Genomic DNA, 21,794 nt, shown 5'->3' with positions numbered 1-21,794 from the left:
TTGAAAAAATGTTTATAGAGTTTAACACATTCTCTAATATCAACACATAACAGGACAGAACAATCTTTGAGATAACACCCGCACTCAGGCCAAGGAGCTTTCACTGAAATCATGGAAATGCATTAGTATTTGCTATTGAATGTTTTAGTGCAAGGGAGAAGTTTGCTCTACCCAAAACGGAGAGAAAGACAAGTTGAAGTCAGGGGTAGTGCCCACGCCCTGGGCTGGGGAAGCTCAGTCAATAGACTTCAAGTATTTGACACACTGGCAAGATCTCCTTAAATAGAATGGCTATGGCGAGTCCTAACCTGTATGGAGCAGGTTATGTTATGAAGTGTCAAAGCACTCATTCATTCAATACTTAATGGACAACTGCTAATGAGCCCAGACCCCTCCTGCTTCCTCTATTCTTCCTCCATGCTCACCAGAAAAACCTTGTAGCTGTGGCTGGCTTCCAGGGTAGGTCTCCTTAGAGGCAGGGAATGCACTGCGCATGCCAGTACTCCCACAGGACTATTTCCCATGGCAAATCAATGAATGGACCTCACGGTGTAGCATGTCAGTCTCACAAACTTGGTCAAGGTGTGTTTACCCAGGAGAGACAAATCGTGAGTTGGCAAAACAAGGTATCCGAGCCTAAGTACCTGAGGGCTAGGCCACAACCAGGCCAATTCACCCAGGTGGCACCCACCTGTGATTCCTCTTGGGCAATGGCCTTGGGTGCGATGTGCTGGTCTGAGTGTGCACTTTCTAGTTACATGAGGCAGTGTAACCCAGTGATGTAGGAAAGGAGCGAAGGTCAGAAGTACTGTGACTGAGGGCTAGGTTTTTTTTTGTTTTTGTTTTTGTTTTTTAAAGATTTTATTTATTTCCCTCCTCCCATCCGCCCCAGTTGTCTGTTCTCTGTGTCCATTTGCTGCGTGTTCTTCTTTGTCCGCTTCTGTTGTTGTCGGCGGCACGGGAACCTGTGTCTCTTTTTGTTGTGTCATGGTGCTGCGTCAGCTCTCGGGGTGGGCGGTGCCACTCCTGGGCAGGCTGCACTTTCTTTTGCACTGGGCGGCTCTCCCTACGGGGCGCACTCCTTGCACGTGGCGCTCCCCTACGCGGGGACACCCCTGCATGGCAGGGCACTCCTTGCATGCATCAGCACTGCACATGGGCCAGCTCATCACACGGGTCAAGGAGGCCCAGGGTTTGAACCGCAGACCTCCCATGTGATAGACGGATGCCCTAACCACTGGGCCAAGTCTGCTTCCCGAGGGGCTAGGTTTTGACATTTACTATCTGGTTACTCCTAAAAAAAAATTACGTAACCTCTCTGAGCCTCTTTTTTCTCATCTATAAACAGGATGATAATACTTCAGAGTTTTCTCTTGGGTCAATATCTAACCAAGACTGGCAAACTAAATTCAAAAAGCCTGCCCCCGCTCACCCAGTTCCACACCCTCCGGGCCCGACTTCGTTCCATTTACCGTTCACTTCCTCACAGCTAAGTGCAGGGGCTGCCCCAGACTTCATCTCACATGGAAACCTCCTGAGCGTGCTCACTGCCAGGTGGCTTAGCTCCGGCTCTGCTGTCTTCTCTTAGCTTTGAAAACGGCCTTCCTGGCAAACCCGTCTCTTCGCAAAAGCAGTCCCAGTTAAGGGAGGCATGTGAGTCATCACCCCTACGGAATAATTCTGTTTATTTCTAAACAGCCACCACAACCTCTCCCTACTCCATGCCCCACACGAAGACATTGTGTTCTTCAAGGGTCTACCATCTGAGACCAGCTTGTTACTCACAAAGTTAGTCCAGATCTTAGTGTTCTCCGATCTATGAAATAAACATCCTTTTAAGACAGACAAATCAAGTGGTGTTCAGACCCTCTACCAGCCAACTTTATTGCACTCAGAAGAACAACTCCAGACACGCAAAGAGAGTGGGTTTTTAAACAGATGTTTTCTTGACCCAGTTAAATTTTTATTCAGTGAAAAAGGTTGACATTGAGACAAAAAATGATCTTAAAATTGTGCAACAATATTGTAAAATCTTCAGCAGAAATCAGTGACTTGAAAACTTATCAAGGCAATGGAAACTATAAATACCTAATTTCACTTTGGAGAGAAACAAGTATACAGTGTTTCACTTTAAATAAGAGCAGAGTAGGCCTTTATTTTTGCTGCAAATACTTTTGATTTCGCCTAAAGTTTCTAATAATCTGTAACAAGAGTCTTTAAATGATGTGACATGGAATATCTGAGAATAATGTTCCACTTCAGCATTCACGCTTAGTCCACTCGAGCTTCTACGCATGAAACCAATACCATTCTTGGGTTACTTGGCTTGATGATTTAATTCATAATATGGCTGCTCAAAATTAGCGGGCAGAAACATATCTACAACCTATCCTCCCTCAACCCATGTTAGGTGGTGGAACCCCTTCCAAAAACACACTTGTTGTCCGTGTACCCATCAGTACATATTTCTTGTCATCTATTCCATATCTCAGTCTTGCATAGAAAGTTGTATATATAAACTTAATGCACTGGCTTTTATTACACAAAAATTGTACCTGAAAAGGCAGCACACACTCCAGTTAAGAAAAATAACATATAGGCATGTCAAGACACAATCTCAAGTGAAGATTCTGCACAGAGTTTTAGAGTCAATCCCAAAAATCAATATGGAGGTGGTGTTCAGTTTGTTTCTGTCCCTTGATTCCTTCTCCGAGGGACCCCTCAACTCTCTGCTCAATGAAGAGAAATATCCTAGGGATTCACCATCACCCCATGACAGGGGGTGGCAGGATGGGATTTTTGTCCTTACGGAAGTGCTGGAAATATCCCACTCAATGAAGTGACCACTGGGTGGAGTCTCCAAATACAAGTGGGTGTTTATCTAGCCCCCTCCCCATTTGGGCCCAGGTCCCCAGAATGGCCACTGCATTGAGAAAGGATTAAATATTCTCTAAATTGGAAACCATAGCTTCCTCTAGTGAGCCACGCCCTATGGGCAGGGAAAAACACAAAGCTGGCCTGCCCCGTGTCTATCCAACCCAATGTCCTCAGTGATGCTACAAGAGGTATCATCAGGCCTCAGAACCCCATAAATCGAGTTTCAGCCAGTGACCCGGCAGCAAAATACTGGCCCAGCTTGCCAGGGCAGCAGTAGTTGCTGGAGCTTCTCAGTTTTCTGGAAACAGGTCTGTGTGGATAGAGTTTCTCCCTGGAATTCTCTGGAGAATTCTCAAGGGAAATTCAATACATGAAGGAGCAAACTCTGCTTCCAGAGAAATCTCGAATGCAATCTGCCTGGCCCACCAAATATTAGTGGCCCATCGGTGGTCCATCATGGTCCACACAGATGTGGGCCTCTGGCATTCTAATTATCCTGGGAGAAAATAAACCCTTTTCCCTCCATAGCATGAACGTGGAGGGGTCACTGCCAATGAGATGCTTCTTCCAAAGCAACCAAGGACTCCAGGTGGTCACAGTGAAGGCTGTGGTCACCTTCAGAGGCTGGGCAGAGTTTTTTTTTTTTTTTTACCTATTGTCACTCCAACCTCTGGACTCTCGCAGACAGGACATCTACACTAAAACTCCACGAAGGATGCAGAGAAAAAAAAGAGTGTGTGCTTCAAAAGTTCATAAAAATATACAATTTACACATAGCTGCATCTATCTAGCTTAGTCCTCAGGAACTCAGCTCTTCTGTTTATATAAAATACTCTAGCCCTAAAAGGCTGCTTTTTCACAAACAGCACAGTGGCATTTTCCAGTCTATACAGTACGATGCACTAAGCAGTGGGAGGCACTGGGAACTAGAACTTGATTCTCAAAAATATCTCCAGTTGTTAACTGGAGATATATGCACTATAAAAAAAAATCTTGCCTATGGAATAATGGAAAACAATGTCTCAGAGCCTTTTACATCAGCTTTTACAAATGCCACCAAAAGGCTGGCAGAAAACAGAAGAAGATATGCCTTTCTGGTAGTTCAAAATTAAACGACTTCCCTTCCAGTAGATTATTTACCTTTTAGCTACTTAAAGAGCTTATTAAAGAGGAGGTGGTGGGGCATGGAGTTTGGAACAGAACATCAAGGCAAGTCAAGATAAAGCCAATGAAATTCCAGTCTTTAAAAAAATTTTAAAAGGTGTGTGATAGAAGAGAAAATATGCTGGAAGTAGGCTCACTGTTACCACCACTTGTTTAAAAAAAAAAAAGAGCCTTACCCTCGTGGCATACTAAAGTTCTACAGTTTAAAATACTCCTCCATCTACTCATCTAAACACAGTATAAATAAAAATAAAAAACTAAATATTTTACTTGGCCCTTTCTTTGTTTTCCAAACATTCCTTAGGAAGAATGAAATTTTATTATCACCCAAGAATGATACTTCTGATTAAAAGAAACCAAATACTTGTGAGAAGGTGATGCATTGCATCGAGGGGGAAATGGGGAGCTTGCATATACAAGGGGGAAATCAGGAAGCTTGCATATACAGGGTACACATTCAGAGGGCTGCCTTTGGAATAGTCCCAGGGCTCACTGCTGCTCGGCTGGGAGGACATTTTGCAGGGAGCGTCATACAGTACAGTCACAACACTGTTAGACTCTGGTCCCTCAAGAATGGACGTCAGTCCACAACAAATTCTGCATAACTGTCAACTGGCCATTAGTGGAATACAGGGGAGACCTTTTAAAGGCAGAAGAGAAAGCACAGTGTATTTTGAAGAGGGAATAAAAGAACCAACTCTAGTGTTGTTGCTACTGTTGAGTGGCGTCGGTGGTCAAGAATTTGTAGATCTCCGTCTCTCCGTGAGAGTGAGGAGCACAGTCTCTTCCAGATTGGGATGGGGGGTGGGTGTGGAGACAGGGAATGGGAAGAAGGAAGAAAAGAAAAAAAGAGAAGGCACTGACCCCATTCAGAGCGACTCCAGGGAGCAGTGTGGTCCTCCGAGGACAAGTAGCCACCTCAACGCAAATACAAAAGTCTTCAGTGGTACATTAGAAACAAAAAAAATCCAAAATGGGAAAAGGAGATACTCTATTTGCCAGTGTATCTGTTAGTATGTATGATGTATCATGACACAGAACTCTCTGCCACAACCAGAGTAAGTTTTTGCAATGACAATTATACCAGTGTATAATAAAGCAGTGTTACCATTTTGTAGCTTTCAAAGCTACGTCTAGTACAGAGGCATATACAGTAAGATTCCAAACATGAATATAAGAGAGAGGAAGCTGTTGGCTTACCGGGCGTCTCAAGCCGCGGCTCTGTTTAACTGAACTTGAGCAATGACTCAATGACCTCTCCTGTCAAACACCATTGTGTGACACCTAAGTGAGTACAAGTGGCTTGCTTCTGGAATGGCAACACAAATGATTCTGTGCCCCACCCCTGACTCTATGGGACTGGGACAAATAACACGTGCCATGTCAGATGCCCACTAAAACCTGGCCTTAAAGAGAATCCCAATAAATTAACAGTGTAAAAGAACCTTCCCCCATAATATACCCAAACAATTTCATATAAACTAAAACCAAGCAAAATTCAAAATTTGATCACATCTTCAAGGAGAAGGGATTCCACCCATCAACCTCTCTTGAAGGTGCTATTAAATACATTTCTTTGTCTTAGAAAAAATAAAAAGAATGGCCAATTTATTGAACCAAAATTATCTCACAGACTTAAAAGCATGCCCAGCAAGCACAACCCTGTAAGACTACGCTAATGTCAAATCAAAGCCATTTGGTTACTAAAATCAACCTGGTTTGAAGTTCACAGTCGATTACTACAGAGTTCATTCATTCAATTCGTTCCCCTTTTGTTTTTGCTTTTGTTTTTTTGGCCCATATAAAAATAACATATTGCAACTCAAAGTGCATCTTTTAAAATAAACCATCGACTATCTTTATCAAATAAAATATTTACACCATTTGGTTTCTTGTGAGGAAAGCTCTTTCAGGCTATCACCATGGGGACGTCATCTGAAAATCCAGTTATCATAGGAGCATCTTCATCATCCTCCCCTAAAGGTAAAACAGGCAGTCCTTAATGAGTTCCAGCACACATCTGTCCACCTCTTGTCCCACCCTCCATCCACCCCCCACCACCACTCCCACCATCCCAATCATAACCCCTAGCTGACAGTCAACAGCTCAGCGCGTCAAGCACAACGATCAGTTCTGCAACCTAGCTCAGCTTCTCTCTTATGCTCTTCTTTCCATCAATGGTAACTGGACTTAAGTAAAATAAGGAAAGTCAACCTTTCAGGAAGAAGAACCTTATTATCTATCCAAAAGTTAAATGGGTAGGTGGGGTTTCCCACTGTTTGCTTTTCCTTTGAACTTCCACTGTTCTGAGAAAAGGGATCCTGGAGGGGTTGTCCCCTCATGGCCTGGTACAATGCTTTGCAATCATGAGCCGACCCACGTTTCACAGTGCTATTGCACAGTCCTCCACATTCTGGGGTTACTGCATGGTACCCCCTGTTCTGGGGTTACTGCATGGTCCCCCATGTTCTGGGGTTATTGCATGGTTCCCCCCTCCCCATGTCCAGGGTTACTGCATGGTACCCCACATTTTCCCGGGTTATTGCATGGTACCACAATGAGTCCACTCTTTTTGACCCCCACAGCAGAAGCAAAGAACCCACCCCATTCATGCAAGGCAGGCCAGGTGCCTGTTTATTGAGCAAGAAAAGAAACTGAGAAGAAAAAGGAGCAGAGCCAATATCAAAGGATCAATGAATAGGAACACATGTGTCTTTATAAACAAAGAAAAATAATTAAAACTAATTTTATGAAGAAAATAATACATAAACTCATATTCAGCGGCCCGAGTTTGGGAAAGTCTTTTACCACAACCATTTTCTTATACTAAGTGGTTTACTATATTATCTTTTATTAATCTGAGTGTACAGACCTTTCTAGAAGGTGTATTACCTTCTTTTTTCTCACGCTCTATGCTTTTGATACATAAAAGAAAGGTGGATGAGGTGGCAATAGCAATTGTTAGGAAGAATAGCAAGTTGGGAAGGGTATCACTTGATAGAAGCTGATTGGGACAGTGTTACTCTTCATTATCTTAACTGGGCCCTCCAGAGAGACTCAAAGGTCTGTGAAGGATGAGAGAGGGACTGGCAATTCTTGGGAATTTTCCAACACTTCGGAGTGTCCAAAGCCCAGGATTCCCACATCCATTCTTCCTATACAAGGCAAGCGCCTACCAGTTCTTCCACAGAACTGCTTCCTGTCTCAGTCCAGAGAGATACTGTCAACAAGAATAATTGCTATTTCAAATTAAGAGAAAGTTAAAATTTAAGGGCTCCAACTGATTTAACCCAAAGCAGTGGAATCCATCATTGATTAATGAACTCATTTACTATAAAGGCTCTCGTGTCAAAATGCAGCTGAAGGTGTATTTCCTAACCAAGCCATTGGCCTTGCGCTTTCCGTGGGTCCACCCTAGGGAGGAAAAACCAACGACCGCTGCCCCGCTTACCCAGATCGTCCCCAGAGGAGAAGATAGCCGACCCCAGCCTGGAGCTGTAGTGGCTGTTGGCGAAAGCTGTGAAGCTGCTCTGCAACCGCCGATGCTTCGTGTACAGGACGGCAAACCCGATTCCCAGGCTCAGAAGGATCAGGAACAAGATGGGCACCACCACGGCTGCCACGTCGGTAGATCGGGCAGCCTGAATCGCCGACGTGTCCCCACCTGCCGAGGTGAGGTTCCAACCAATAAGCCCCCCATCTAGCAGGAGAATGGTCCAGGCAACCCCGCCGGGACCCACCCACCCAAAGGGCTAGGAGTCTGCAACAGCTCCCCAGACCGCCTGCCTGGCGTGGCGCGGCTCTGCCCGTGACGCCTGCGTGCTCGCTGACTGCCTGCCGCCAGCCGACAGACAACGGCCGGGCGCATGCAAATACGGTAATTACATTAGACTCCTAATCACTGCCTTGTTGGTTATTTAATCTCTTGGAAGGGAGACCTTTGTTGGGGTATCAACATTGATTTCATTAGCATTATTACTTAAGACCACTTGCTTGCCTTCCATAAGAGGATGTGAAATCAGACCACTAATTAACGAGATTGCAATTATTTCCCCCTACTTGGCATAAAGTCACTCTGAATTGCAATTACCTGAAGCTCCATTAAGGGATACAAACAAGATGCCTCTACTAGAACACTGACTTAACAGCTCATGAGGTTTTATGAGGTTTTTTACTTAAATTTCAAAAAGAGACAGCCTTTCCATATACACTGAACATGTTTAAATCGAGGCAAAACCACTTAGGTGCTTGTAACCTCACAATGATGCCCTCTCCATTGTCTCAAACAAATGTTAGCTTCATGATATGATTTACTCACAGATCTGTGCTACTGTGGCTGTAGGGCAAAGCCATGCCCTGCTGGGTTGGGGGCTGGTTTCCTTGAAAGAATTAAGACTTTTCATGTCAAAAGTCCTGCTCAAGGCAGGAAAATGGAACTGGGAAGTCATTCTGGCAGGGTACTTGTAAGAACAAGACAGAGAGAGCCATTCCCTGTGTGCTTAATCACACAATTTAATATTCAGGCCTTTGTTTGAATTTCTTTTATTACTTTATTATGAGGAAAAACTACAGCAAACCTCATTTAATGTGTTCCAACCCAACTGTGCAACGTTAAGTTAAGGGAATGCTCTAGACTGAGGCAGTAGAGGTAGCCGGCAGGGTGAATGCAACAGGAGTTAGCGAGCTCCCACCTCCAATTCCGACTCCCTAGAGGAAGGTGACTATCAAGGGTCAAGATAGCGGCCAAGAGGTCTGAAGGATTCTTTGTTTGATGATCTTAAGTTTTACAAAGGGAGCTGGCAGATGGCCACGCCACAGTATCTTCCCAAGTATATTTCTAAAGTACGTGTCTCTATGCACTTGGCATTCTATGGGGTTCTATTTGGGAAACTCTAGGTTAACAAGAGATGCATTGTTTGTTTTTTTAATAAGACTTCTCGGAGCCTCTACTCTGTTATAATATACCCTATGGTTCTCGAAAGGGGCTGTGATATGCAATGCCTCCATTTAAAAGGAGGCTCCAAGGTAAGTATTTCACCAGAACCCACTCAGAGACAAGACTTTGGCTTGAGCTCTGATTAGTTCTTGGCTCAGAATAAGTGAAACTAAAAAGACCAGTGGCAGATATTTTATTAAACCCCTGTCAAGCCTCGATGACGTAAGTAGACTAACTTCCTGGGTAAATGGAATGTTCTCTCCTCTGCCACCAGCCTGGCCCCGCACTGGTATTTGTGGCTGTCCATAAGACAGAGCCGCCAGGCCAAACACGAGCCCTGCCCAGAGAATGACCTCTAAGATGAAGGTGGACTGAAAAACCAGGGCTATCGTGACCGGAGAACCGAGAGGTTCTTCGAAAAATCAACCACCACACTCTTATTACCCTAGTGTTTAGAAAGGTTTATAAACAAAACCTATCAGCTTTGCCTCGCTTCCTCCCGACAGCTGAGTTCAACATTCAGAATAGTCACCTTTGCAATCTCAGCTCCCTGCGCTAGGCCTGGCTGCTCGGGAAGTATTTGTTACATAAACCAGCGACTGATTAGATGATATATAGAGAACTTTTTTTAAGCTGAAAGGATCTTTTAAATGGCATTTTAGAAAGCTCCAGGGTCATGAAATCATACCACATCCTTCGTCTTTCCCCAGAACTGAAGATGGAAGCTGGCAGCAACAGACTCACCGGATCCCAACTCATCAAAGAGCAGGACGGCAGGCTCCCCGCAGATCTGGGTGCCGAAAAGGCATCTGGCTTGGACGGTGAAAGTGTAATTATGCCCCATCTTCAGGTTGGAAATCTTAAAGAAATTGTCAGTAGTATTCCCGAGGTAAGCTGTGATATTCATGGCACTATCAAACATGTGTATCTCGTAGCCCTGAAAACACACACACACAGAAAGTACAGGAAGCTGAATAAGGAATCTGACAACCTGTAGTAGTGGTTCAAATCTTACGTGAGCTCTTTATTGTCAACTTTTATAAACATTAAAGCATCCCTCTGAGTTTCTTACCGCAGAGACACTGGATTTTTGCATCCCAAATAAGTGGCACTCATTGATCCGAATAGTGGAAATGACAAGTGTGGCTCTAACAAAAGTCATTTTAATAAACGTTTGGGTACATGCTCAAAGCTCCTGTCAGCCGTCTACTCATCTTGAAACAATATTAAATAGCACAAAAGAATCTGGACAATTCGGCAATAGTTTGCTATAGTGGGAGTTGACTTAATAATCAATCCAGGTCACAGTGGCCTCAAGCAATGGGGTAAGAAAGGGAAAGAACAGGACATTTCTCAGAACAATGTGTAGGAACATCCATGCCCGTTCACAGCTTGCTTTTTGGGGTGGGAAGGGGGAGGAGGTGTCCAGGATGGAACCCAGGACCTCAAATATGCAAAGCAGGCACTCAACCACTGAGCTGCGCCCGCTCCCCTGCTTCTTATCTCTAGGATTTCAAAGCTGAGCTCAGCCTCCATCTGGCCTTGAAACAAGAAGTGCGTCAGCAGGCTCAGGCTCCTATTCACTAGAGGAGAGTATTAAATGAGCTCCCTAGTGAGAATATCTCCAGAAGTATCCTGCTGGGGTAAGTCACTCCTGGGACAGCCCAGACCCAGGATGCCGGCTGAGGTCAGGATTGACAAGCAGACTTCTCCACTGATCTCCAGGCATTCCAGAGTCAAGGCTACGGATGTCAACACCTCCCATTCCCAGCCCCTGGGAAAAAAGCAGACTTCAGGCCTATTTTCCAGCCACAAATCGGGCTCCAGTTCATAATCTTGGTCTTTGTCCCCACTCCACTAACCTGTCCTTTGCTCTGAGCTCCCAACAAAGTAGGGGGAAGGGAAGCAGTACAAGTTACGCAGTTATGCTCATGTCAGGACCCTCCACTAGGAATGGAATACTGACTTGCTCCCCAACCTAAGAGCTGGGCTTCCGCCTCCAGGAAGAATGCCCTGATGTCAACTGGCTGCCAAACTGGGCCTCCTAGGGCCACCTGCTTGGAACCCCATCCCTGCACTGTTTTTATTAAACTAGCGTGTATTAATGTCTACCTAATATATATACATTGTAGAACAATTTGCAAAATACATAAAGGTAAAAAGAAAAAAAAAAAAATTATAACAAGTATCAGCCACCTGCACTTTAACCAGACCCCTACTATTGGGCATTTAGGTAGTTTTTTATTTCTTGCTATCAAAAACAATGCTGTCTGGAACAGCCTTGTACCGAAATTTGTTACTCTCATTGTCTGCTCAATTTAAATTTTTAGAAGAATTGCTGGGTCAAAGGCTGTGAACACTTTTAATGTTTTTGAAACATATTACCAAAAGAGCCTGATGGAGGTTGAGCCACTTTATTATTCCCACAAAGCTTATTTCCTCAACTCTGACCAATACTGATAATACACCTCAGCCCCTCCCCCAAAAATATTTGCCAATTTAACGTGAAAGTGCTCTTTGTTGTTTAAATTACTGGTGAAGTTTTTGTTTTTTGCTTATTGCTGCTGGAGTTTTTTTTACTAAGTTGCCTGCATTTTTCCAAAGTAAAGTACCCATGTTTTGAACTGATTTGAAAGTTTTCTTTATATTTAAGAATATTAACCATTTAGATGTCACAGTTGTTGAAAATTTTCAAATTTGGGGTTTAGCTTTGTTTTGGGCATCGCCCTGTGCCTATTTAGAACTGTGCGGCAGCTTTTCTTTCCAGGTATGGTTCTCTCCCTGCCCTATTCTTTCTTTTTTTTTTTTTTTTTTTTAACTCTATCAGTACAGGTGTGCTGTGGGAGAGCTCATCTCTAAAACGGCATTTGAAGATTTGTAAAGTCACTGAGAATGAGGGAGGGACTTACCCTGCTTTCATTAAAATGCTTTTCCTTTAAAGCTAGACTTTTCCAAAATAGAAGAATATGGTCATTTTCTGTTATGATTTTTAAGGCATCAGGTGCTGATAATGAAACTGAAAAATAAAAATGAAATAGGATGCAGTTAGTAGGTATACATTTAAACCTCCATGATCTTGTCTATAAAAGAAAGATAAATAATACGAACTGTGAAGGGCTGGCTGAGTTAAGGAAGAGATAAAACAACCGCTTTACTGCTTAGTATAGGATGTGGCTGATACTCTTTAACAGGCACCACTTTTGCTCTTGGTACAACACCTTTGGCCAAGATCTTTGGATAGTATCAAGCTTGGAAGCCTACGGACCCAAAGATGGCCCAACACACATAGGGTGTGGGAGGGGGAAAGAAAAGGAAGGAAGGGACCATGGTTTCCTAGCCTCCTTGCTGCGCCTGCATCTCCTTGGGCCTCTGCTATGGTTCCAGTGCTCCCTAATCCTGTCAGCAGAGACTAAGAAGCCTCGATGAGGGGCTAAGGAGTTCTTTTCTTTCTTTATTTTTATTTAATTTTTTGAGGCACCAGGACCAGGGATTGAACCCTAGACCTTGCATGTGGGAAGCTGGCACTCACCCACTGAGCCATAACAGCTCCCAAAGGAGCTCTCCTGGCCATCAGAGCACTGAACGACCAACGAGCAGCCCCAGGCCCACCGGTGCAGCCGCCTACATGGAGCTGAGCCTCATGACGGAATCTCCTGATTTTGTCCGAATAACCAAACCTGCTTCCTGCTCTCTGAACCAAGCTCCTCCCGAGGTGGTAACAAGGCCCCTTTAATCCATGGTCAGGCATTGGTCCCTGTGACTGTTTGAAATTCTTTTATGAATCCCCAGAGGAGAAAGACTATGTCCGGGAACTAATCCATTCCTGTGGGTGTGAGACCCTCTTGACGGGACCGTGTCAGTGAGGCGTGACCCAGATTGAGTCGCAGAGAAACACAGGAAGAGGGTGCGCTGCCATTTCTGACCCCGCAGTGTGAAGGGAGGACTCGAGGGTCGCCAGCAGCCAACACTCAAGCACAAGCCACTACGAGGCCAGGTCCACGGAGCCCTCCAGGTTGAGGGGATGAGCTGTAGGCCTGACAGTGCAGAGATAACCTCGGGATGAAAGCAGAGCAGCTGAGCCGAGGAGGCCCAAGAAGAAACAAAGCCCCGTGCATGGTTCTCCACGGCTGAGCTCCGGGAGCTGGACTCCGAGGGATGGAGCCTGGAGGGGCGGCAGAAACCGGCAGAGGTTGCCGCCATCTTGTTTCACCATGTGGCAGCTCTGGTGAGAACACACCTGATGGAGCCCTGGTGTGGGCATTTCACCTCAGAACTGTAAGCTTTTACCCAAAACAAATCCCCTTTACCAAAGCCAACACACTTCTGGTAGTTGGCATCAGCAGCCCTTTGGCCACCTAAGGCAGTCCCTTTACATTTCTACACATGCTGTTGCCACGAGGAACCACTTGGCCTCAGACCAGGTCTCCAGGTGCAATGCTCGGTTTTAGAGAAAAGTTCTCTCAATTTTACTGCCTCACTCTCTTGGGCCTTCATCCTTTTCTCCCCTAGAAACGTCAAAACCAGCGAGGGGAGAATTGACTGAAAGAGATTTAGAGCATCTGGGAAACAAAAATCCCTCCCCGGCCCACGAAGCCCTGGCCACCCCCGACGCCACTGCCCAGATGATGGGGGACCCCATCGCTGCCCCAGTGTGGAGGCTGCAGGGCGCGGCTTGCTCCTCCCGTCTGCTCTTCCCTAGAGAAAGTGCACGCCTAGAGCTTTCCCAGCTGCATCAGCTGGGCCTTGCCGGCGCTCTGCTGCTTACCCGTGCTGAGTTTGATGCTGCAATCTTTGCTCATGTTCCCCAGCTGGACGATGACATGGTACTTCCCGCCAGGCTCCAGCTTGCTGATGGTGTATTCCACAGTACTGTTGCGGGATTTTACTTTGTAGCTCCTGTCGGTCTTTCTTATTAGGTCTTTGACTGCAATGGCATATAACTAGGACAAGGAAAAGTCATTGCAGTGACCACCAGTTTGCACTGTTTACCCTTCGCAGATCACTGTTGGACAATGCAATCGTAGAAGCAGTGATGCCCAGCAACAAAAGCTAGAGCCCACAAGTCTGTGTCCTTGGCCAAGTCTTAGGGGTGGCCATGCCCAGCTTCCTAACAAGTAATCATTCCCAGAATTTTCAGTTAGAAAATCAACTCTAGGAAAAAAACCACATATAATGTGACATCAGCAGGTAGGTTGGAGCAGAGAAGAAAAACACAAATGGAGAAGACCAACTTCTGTATCTCCATCCCTGCATTAGTTCATGGATGTTGTCAGGAGAGAAAATGACGTAAACAATCCTAGCTCTAAAGGACAAAAAGCTAGACTTACTTTCTTCCACAGCGATTCTTACGTATGTGGGCAAGAAAAAATAATGCCATGTAGTAGCAATAGCAAACTCAACCATCAGGAAGCCGCTGAGTGTCAAGAGGTGATTTACCATTTACCAGAGCAACCATACATTTAAAATCAACCATGCGGGGTCAGGTTCAAGGGGCAGAGGTCAAGGGAGCCTGGAGCAATGGGAAAGGGGAACAGTTTTCTCGGATCAAGGACCCTTCTTTTAGATCAGGGGTCAGCAAACTTCTTTAAGGGACCAAGTGGCATTTATTTTAGGTTTGGCAAGCAGGATGGTCTCTATTGTATCTGTTCAATTCGGCTCTTTGCCTCATGAAAGCTGCCACAGACAATGGAGAAATAAATGGGTGTGGCTGGAGTCCAAAAAAACTTCCTTTATAAACGGCAGGTGACAGGCTGGATTTGGCCCACAGGCCAATCACTGCTTTAGAGGGTCAGGGAAGGGGATGTGAGGGGGGCAGAGAGGAAGGACAAACCAGCATGGCAGCCCAGCCCAGTGGGGAAGCGTCACCTAGGAGACACCTACAAGGACCAGGCAGGAATGGGGGAGAGACCTCCTGCTGAGCTCAAACAGGAGGCCCATGTTACCCACCCTATTATATTAAATATAACTCCCCACCCACCTACCCACCCAACCCAAGAGTAACAAGCCTGCCTGGCTGGCTGGTCCACTCACCAAGTCCTGGTCAGGAGAATCGTACGGTGATTCCCACTTGATGACAGCTGAGGTTTTGCCTGTACGTACAGCATGCAGGTGGCGGGGTGGCAGCCTGCTGTCTGGGATCATCTTCACTACCACGTAATCAGAGAATGGCCCTAGGTAGGGTACCACCACCCGGACCTATGGCCCAAGAGCATGCACAGGAAAGTAAATACCGCATGGACTTTGGACAATCTTTACGAGACTAACTGTTTAACAAAATAGGGGCATATGCCCTCAGTAACAAATTCATCAGCACCAAAAGATAAAAATTCCCTACCTACCCTAGATGTATCTAATTCATTTTTCCATAGGAACGACAGGTTAAGTTTCTTGGCTTCCTTGTGAAATGGTCTTTGTGTCTATAAGCAGAGATGTATGTGGTGTATGTAAATACATACATATATATACATATATGCACATGTGTGTATGTGTATAGCCTGTTTTTCATTATCTTTTTTATTACACCAACTAGAAAGCAGTACACACACTATTATGCTTTTTGCTTCTTTCATTTAATAACAAAACTTAAGAGATTTTTTTATAGCAGTTGTTGAATTTCTTTTGGATGGTTGCCCAATATTCCCTTACATGGATCAGCCATATTTCTAACCAGTTCTCTCTAGAGAGACATTTAAGTTGTTTCAGATCTTTCACTATCACCAGCAATAGTGTGCCAAAATCTTGTTACATGTATCTTTGCACACATGTAAGAGCATAGAGAAGTGGAATCCTACAAATGCTGTTGATCTATGTAATCCTGTGAGCCAATCACCCAATTATTATTACTCCCTAATGGAGCTGCAGTTGGTGAGTGGCTGCATGCTCTGTGGTTCAAGCAGGAGCTTGTGCCTATGAAGCAGAGGGACTTTGCTCTGGTAACACACAAGAGCCTGGTCCCCGGCAGGTCTCCAGTATCCCCACTTCATGGGTCTGAGCTCGGGAATCCAGAAATCAAGGCGCCTCTTGAAAAATGGCAACTGCAGGTAGAAGAAACTCACCAGAAACAAATACTGCTCATCCCTATCGACAATGACCGTTTGGTTGTGCACTGATGTCATAAAGCTCTTGGGGTTGCGATACAGGTCAAGAAAGGACGTAGCATAGAAAATGCCATAAACCTGGTAAAAGCAGAGAACGGAAAAGGACGTCAGCTCAGTGGTCGATAACCTCATCAGCTCATTGGTCAATGACCTTAATCTCTCCACATCCCTAATCTGAAACCCAGGGAACCACTTCCGAGGAGCTCAGAGAGAGGTTTTCATTCAAAGTGTGTTCAATCAGCATTTGTAGACAGTGCCGGGTACTGCCTTAGCACCTCCAAAGATAAATATGGGGATACTGGGGTTTCTGTCCTTGAAGAGCTCATTCTTGGAGTCAGACAGGAAGCAAAGAGAAAGAGACATATTTACAAATGAAAAGATCAGGTAGAGACCAGCAGGTGCTATCCTAGAAGACTGTACCATGAATCAGGGGAAAGAAGGGGCTACCAAAGAGGGAGTAGCAGCTCCAGCAGTCTGCAGCCCAGGAGGTGGGAGCTGAGCAGATGTGCTGAGGGCGGTGGGAAGCCGGGGGAGCTTGTGTTGAGGGTGGAGAACTCAGGAAGCATACGGAGGGAGGGCAGATGGCAGACTAGATGCTAGTCCTGTCCCGTCCCTACCCCCCACCCCCATACCCACTCTCTCTTTCCTCCTTAGTAGAACCATGATTTTGAGAGAGAATTGCCACCTGGAAAAAGGTGGACATTTCCCACCTCCCTTGAAGCTACTAGAGGCCAGGAAGTTCTGCATGCTCAAATGTAAGCAAAAGCATCACTTGGGGCCTCTATGATGACTCGTTAAAAGGTGGGAGAGGCATCCTTCCTTCCCTCCTACTGCCTGGGGTGCAGATAGTGATTGTGGTGCCTCTTGGACCACGCAGTGACCTTGAATTCGGATGCCACGTGCTGAAGATGACAAAGTCCAGGTCCTGATCAGACCGTGCTGCTGCTACAAAAGCCCTGGGCTGCTGAACTCCAACAGCTTTTAATTGAAAGGTAAATAAATGTAGACCCACTTTTACTCTGGTTCCTCTGTCCTGTGCAGCCATTTATCATCCTAACCAACACACGTGGGAAACCACAGGAGTCTGAAGCAGGAAAGTGGGGACCTGAAGGAGCTCTGCAGGAGGGTGAAAGCTGAGGCACCTTGGAATGGGAGGGGAGGGAGGGAAGCAAACTTTTCTTTACAAGGAGCATTTTTTCCAAGAGCATGTGAGCTGATAATACAGGGGATTTAAAGAGGACTGCACAAATCTGGAAGAGTCGTGGGAAGAGAGAGAAGGGATCAGGGATAAGCAAAGGGATTACCAGGTCTCAGACAGCAGTGTGGTTCTCCCGCCAGCATGCTCTGCAGGTACCTGGACTGGAGAGGGGAGCGTGGGCAGGAAGAAAGGTGCCGAGAGAGTAGTCAGGAGGCAAATGCAAATGGGATGGGAGTCAAGGGAGAAGGGAGCTGCAAAGCATGGGAGGGATGAGGTGGCCAGAACGGGGCTCTGAGCTCAAAGGGCCTGATGTGATCGAGCACGGAGTGGCTATGGCAAGGCAAAGGGTCCACAGAGACTGGGGGGCAGGGTGTCAGGAAGAGCCCCCAATATGGACATTGAAACGCCCAGACAAGGGCAGTTACCATGGTGGAGTTACCACGAGTGAGACGCCCGAGCCCTCGGTGAACGAAAGAGGGGCAGGAGTGAGAGCTGCTGGTGGGTGCTCATTTGCTCTCTTGCCCTCTCAAGGCTAACAAGCACGTATCCTTTACCAGCAAGGATAAAGTGGAGACGAGGCTACTTTTCCAAGTTCACCCAAAATCAGAGTACCTAAAATGAAGTAATGTCCCAGTGTTCTGCGAAGATCCTTGAGCAGGACCCAGTGGTCATGCCCTGTGTTGGGTAAACAAGGAGAACGGCCACGAGCAGTCTACCCCAGGGGGTCCTGGGGTGATTCTGGCCATTCTCACCACTGTCTCTGCCTCTGGGATGCCACCAAGGGAGTATGCAACAGGCATAAACAAGGTTTACATATAGAGAAGTCAAACTAGCTTGACCCTAACTCAAATTCACAGTCTATTGTTTTCTAGAACTTCAGCTCTGGCAAGTTACTTAGCCTCTTTGAGGCTTGGTTTCTTCATTGATAAAATGGAAATATTTATCCCACAAAGCTGATGAAAGGATTAAGTGGGAGAATGTGCATAAAGGGTGCTGCGTTGTGCCTGGCACACTGGGGGTGCTTAGCATGTCTTACTTCTCTTTCCTTCTTCACCTCTGATCTTGGACAGCTGCATGCAAACCTTGGCTCTTCACCCCAGATGGGTCCTGTACCAAACATGCACTGGGGGACTCACAGAAGACACAGGCCATTTCTTCTACACATCAATCGCTAAAGATTTATGAAGCCCCAACTGTGTGCTTGTTTGTTCTACATGCACTTTCCATTTGGAAAACCCAGAAACCAATCGTGGTCCTCAAGGAACTTATAAACCCATTGGTCAGTACAAACAACAGACAGAAAATATCAAATAGGATAAAGTAGTATCGAATGAAACAGTATCTGCATGGCACAAACCATAAGTATTTTCAAGTTCGTGAAGGAAGGAGTTCAGGTAGCAGAGAGTAGGACTGGGTTGTGGAGCAGGATGAGGGAAGGATGCCCGGGAGGGAGCAGCATAAGCCAAGGAAGAGGCAGGGGGGGAGAAGGAACATGCCAGAGACTGGGGAGGGCCAACCCAGTAGCAAAGGAAAGTACACACTAAAAAGCCAGACTCATAAAAAAGCCTCAAACAAGTCATTGTAAAAATACAAAAACAATATTGGAGTAAGAGCTGTAGACCAAGGCAGTCGGGTCCTGGAAGGAACAAGAGGAGCTCATTTAGGAAGGTCTGGGGAGGCAAGCTGGGGTGGGGCTGGTGGAGCAAGGACAAGGTACTTTAGGGCTTTGTTGTTAGACTTCTTGTCACTGCTGAAGATGTCTCACCGACACCATGACAAAGGTCAGGCCCCAGCGCAGGAACATGTCATGCTCTTCACACTCGAGCTCTACTAAAGAGCCTGGAGCAGGGGGTAAGAGCACCCAGGGCCTGGAATGGGATCGCGGGGCTGGGGTGCCAGGTGCCTCCAGAAATGACCATGAAGGAAGCTCGTGCTTGCAATGAGAGCAGGAGGAAGCAGCAACAGAGGGGGCAGGCCTGGGACTGTCAGGCAGCCCAGAGGAAGGGGCCAGTCCACGCTGGCCTTGGGACCATCATCCCGGCCGACTCACCACATTCCTGGGGCCAGTCCAGGTGCATTCCACGGCAGTCTGGTTGATGGCCTTGGCTTTGAGGCTAGGAGCAGGCGGGCGGGTCCCTTTGGTCATGACATGCTCAAATGCCAAAGGACTATCGCCCACTTCCGTCTTGGCCCAGGCAGAAATCTCATAGGATGTGTGAGCTGTCAGGTTGCCGACTGGGAAAACAGGGACAAGATGTCAGGAGGCAGCTAGGGGAATTAGCGGTGAATCTGTGTCTTAATGCACACGCCCGAGTTTATTTATTTTTTATTAAAAAAATATTTTTGTTTTTTTTTTTAATGTTACATTCAAAAAACATAAGAGGTCCCCATATACCCCCCCACCTCCCCACCCCACTCCTCCCACATCAACAACCTCTTTCATCATCGTGGCACGTTCATTGCATTTGGTGAAAACGTTTTGGAGCGCTGCTGCACCACATGGATAGTGGTTTACATTGTAGTTTACACTCTATCCCAGTCCACCCAGTGGGCCGTGGTGGGACATACAATGTCCAGCCTCTGTCCCTGCAGTGCCACCCAGGACAACTCCAAGTTCTGAAAATGCCCCCACCTCACATCTCTTCTTCCCACTCTCTACCCACAGCAGCTACCATGGCCACTTTCTCTACATCAATGCTATAGTTTTTTCCATTACTAATCACAATAGTTCCATGGTAGAATATCAGTAAGTCCACTCTAATCCATACTCTAAAAATTGGGACGTGGTCTCTCAAAGTCCCACATACTGGAGGACTTTTCATTCCTTTACAAATGCAGTCAAGGCATTTATCGATACGATGACTACTAGGGTAGATACACAGGGTGGGCCCTGAGTAATTCCTTTTCAGTTTACCATCTGGGAATAAAAATTGGTACAATGCTCCCAGAAAGTCCTATGGCTTATATAATAATAGCCTTGAAAATCTTTATACCCTTTAATCCAGTTAGCCCATGAGCTCAGAGAGGAACTCAAACTTGTGGAGCAAGGATGTTCATCACAGTGTTTCTTACAGTAAGAAAACTGTACATGATCTGACTGTCTGGAGACAGTCAAACCCTACCATGTGTGTTCCACGAACTATGATACAGATGCCCTAAGAGGTGTTTCCAAATATAGAATGATATGGGAAAATTCTGTTTTATGATGCATGAAAAGGCAGAGTATAAAACTATATATAGCATGATTCCAATTTCATTTTTAAAAAAACATAAAGAGAGCAGTGCATAGAAAAATACTAACTTCAAAGATATCCGAAATGATAAAAACTGGTTTCCCTGGGAAGTGAAATTATGGGAAATTTTAATTTTCTTTATGCTTTGTGTTTTCTAACTATTCTGTAATAAACATGTGTTCCTGTAATTAGTGGAAATGCTATTAAAATCTGAAAAAGCAGCCAAAAAGGAGGAGGATGGTCTTTGGAATCAGAAAGCCTTGGGTTCAAAGCCTGACTCTATGCTTTGCGGTTTTGTACAGCCTTGGCAAGCATTTACCCTCTCGGTCTATTTCCTTGTTGGTAAAATGGAGAAAATAAGAACACTTATAGCATCTGGCTGATGCAAGAATTAAAAAAGAAACTGCCTGTAAGGCCCTGGCATGAAAAAAGAAACTGCCTGTAAGGCCCTGGCATGATGCCTGGCAAAGGGCTGGCCCCTGCATGCTTCAGGCAACAGCTACTCAGACCTGAGTTTTGTCCCTGACGTTGCCAATTTCTACTGATGTGACACTGGGAAAATGAGGTCATAGGCTTTGGAATTAGAGAGACGTGGGTTGCAGGCTTGGCTCTGCCACCCTCCAAGGGAATTACTTAAACTCTGAGCCTTGGTATTCTCATCTGTACAATGGGCACAGCCCACAGAATTCCTACTGGGGTTATGTGCAACCGTATATGCAAAATGCCCAGGTAAATGCCTGCACACGGCAGGTGACTGATGTTATTTTTATTTTTGCACCTCCTCCTTGGGAAAGTTACTTAACCTAGTAGACTCTCACTTTAAAAAAAAAAAAAACACAAAAGATAATGGTAGAACATTTACAGTTTATATTTCATAATGCCATAACAAGGAACGAATGAAAACCTAATTGAAAGTATTTTGCAAGCTGGATCAGCACCAAAGAGTTAATAAGAAAAGACTATTGAACACAGGCTAGAAAAGGGGGAAAGGGGAAAGCTCTTGGGTCATTCTCAACATTTGAAGGCCATCTTTGCCGTCAAAGGTTTGGTCTTGGAGATAAAAATCCTTCCCTTAGAGCCTTTTCAGATTGGAGATTTTAATCAAGGCTCAGTATTTACAAAGCAGGACTGATCACCTCCCTCCTTAGCTGTCAGTCCAAACATTCACGTAACAAATGTTCACTGAACGCCAATTATGCACCAGGCCCGGTGCTAGCCCTTAACCACAAAGCAGGAGCAAGGGACTAAATCTATGAACTCATCCCTGGGAACCCAAAATTTATCTGGAG

General features: G+C 45.6%; 1 protein-coding gene across 2 annotated transcripts in view; it reads right to left on the bottom strand.

The window, feature by feature from the left end:
* Positions 1-1,941: 1,941 nt before the first annotated feature.
* The window catches only part of SORL1 (sortilin related receptor 1), a 155,839-nt gene continuing 135,986 nt past the window's right edge, over positions 1,942-21,794 (bottom strand). For both annotated transcript variants that reach the window (XM_058289316.1, XM_023589115.3), the window contains exons 41-48: positions 19,323-19,507; positions 16,033-16,152; positions 15,008-15,172; positions 13,743-13,917; positions 11,887-11,993; positions 9,722-9,914; positions 7,493-7,705; positions 1,942-6,018 (exon numbers count right to left, since the gene is read on the bottom strand). In XM_058289316.1, coding sequence (XP_058145299.1) covers positions 5,951-6,018; positions 7,493-7,705; positions 9,722-9,914; positions 11,887-11,993; positions 13,743-13,917; positions 15,008-15,172; positions 16,033-16,152; positions 19,323-19,507 — 1,226 coding nt within the window. In that variant the 3' untranslated portion in view covers positions 1,942-5,950. The remainder of the gene's footprint in view (positions 6,019-7,492; positions 7,706-9,721; positions 9,915-11,886; positions 11,994-13,742; positions 13,918-15,007; positions 15,173-16,032; positions 16,153-19,322; positions 19,508-21,794) is intronic.

The sequence above is a fragment of the Dasypus novemcinctus genome, chromosome 27 (assembly GCF_030445035.2).
Source record: "Dasypus novemcinctus isolate mDasNov1 chromosome 27, mDasNov1.1.hap2, whole genome shotgun sequence".
Lineage (NCBI taxonomy): Eukaryota > Metazoa > Chordata > Mammalia > Cingulata > Dasypodidae > Dasypus > Dasypus novemcinctus.
The sequence above is the reverse complement of the archived record's forward strand: the minus strand, read 5'-3'. Positions and strand labels throughout refer to the sequence as shown.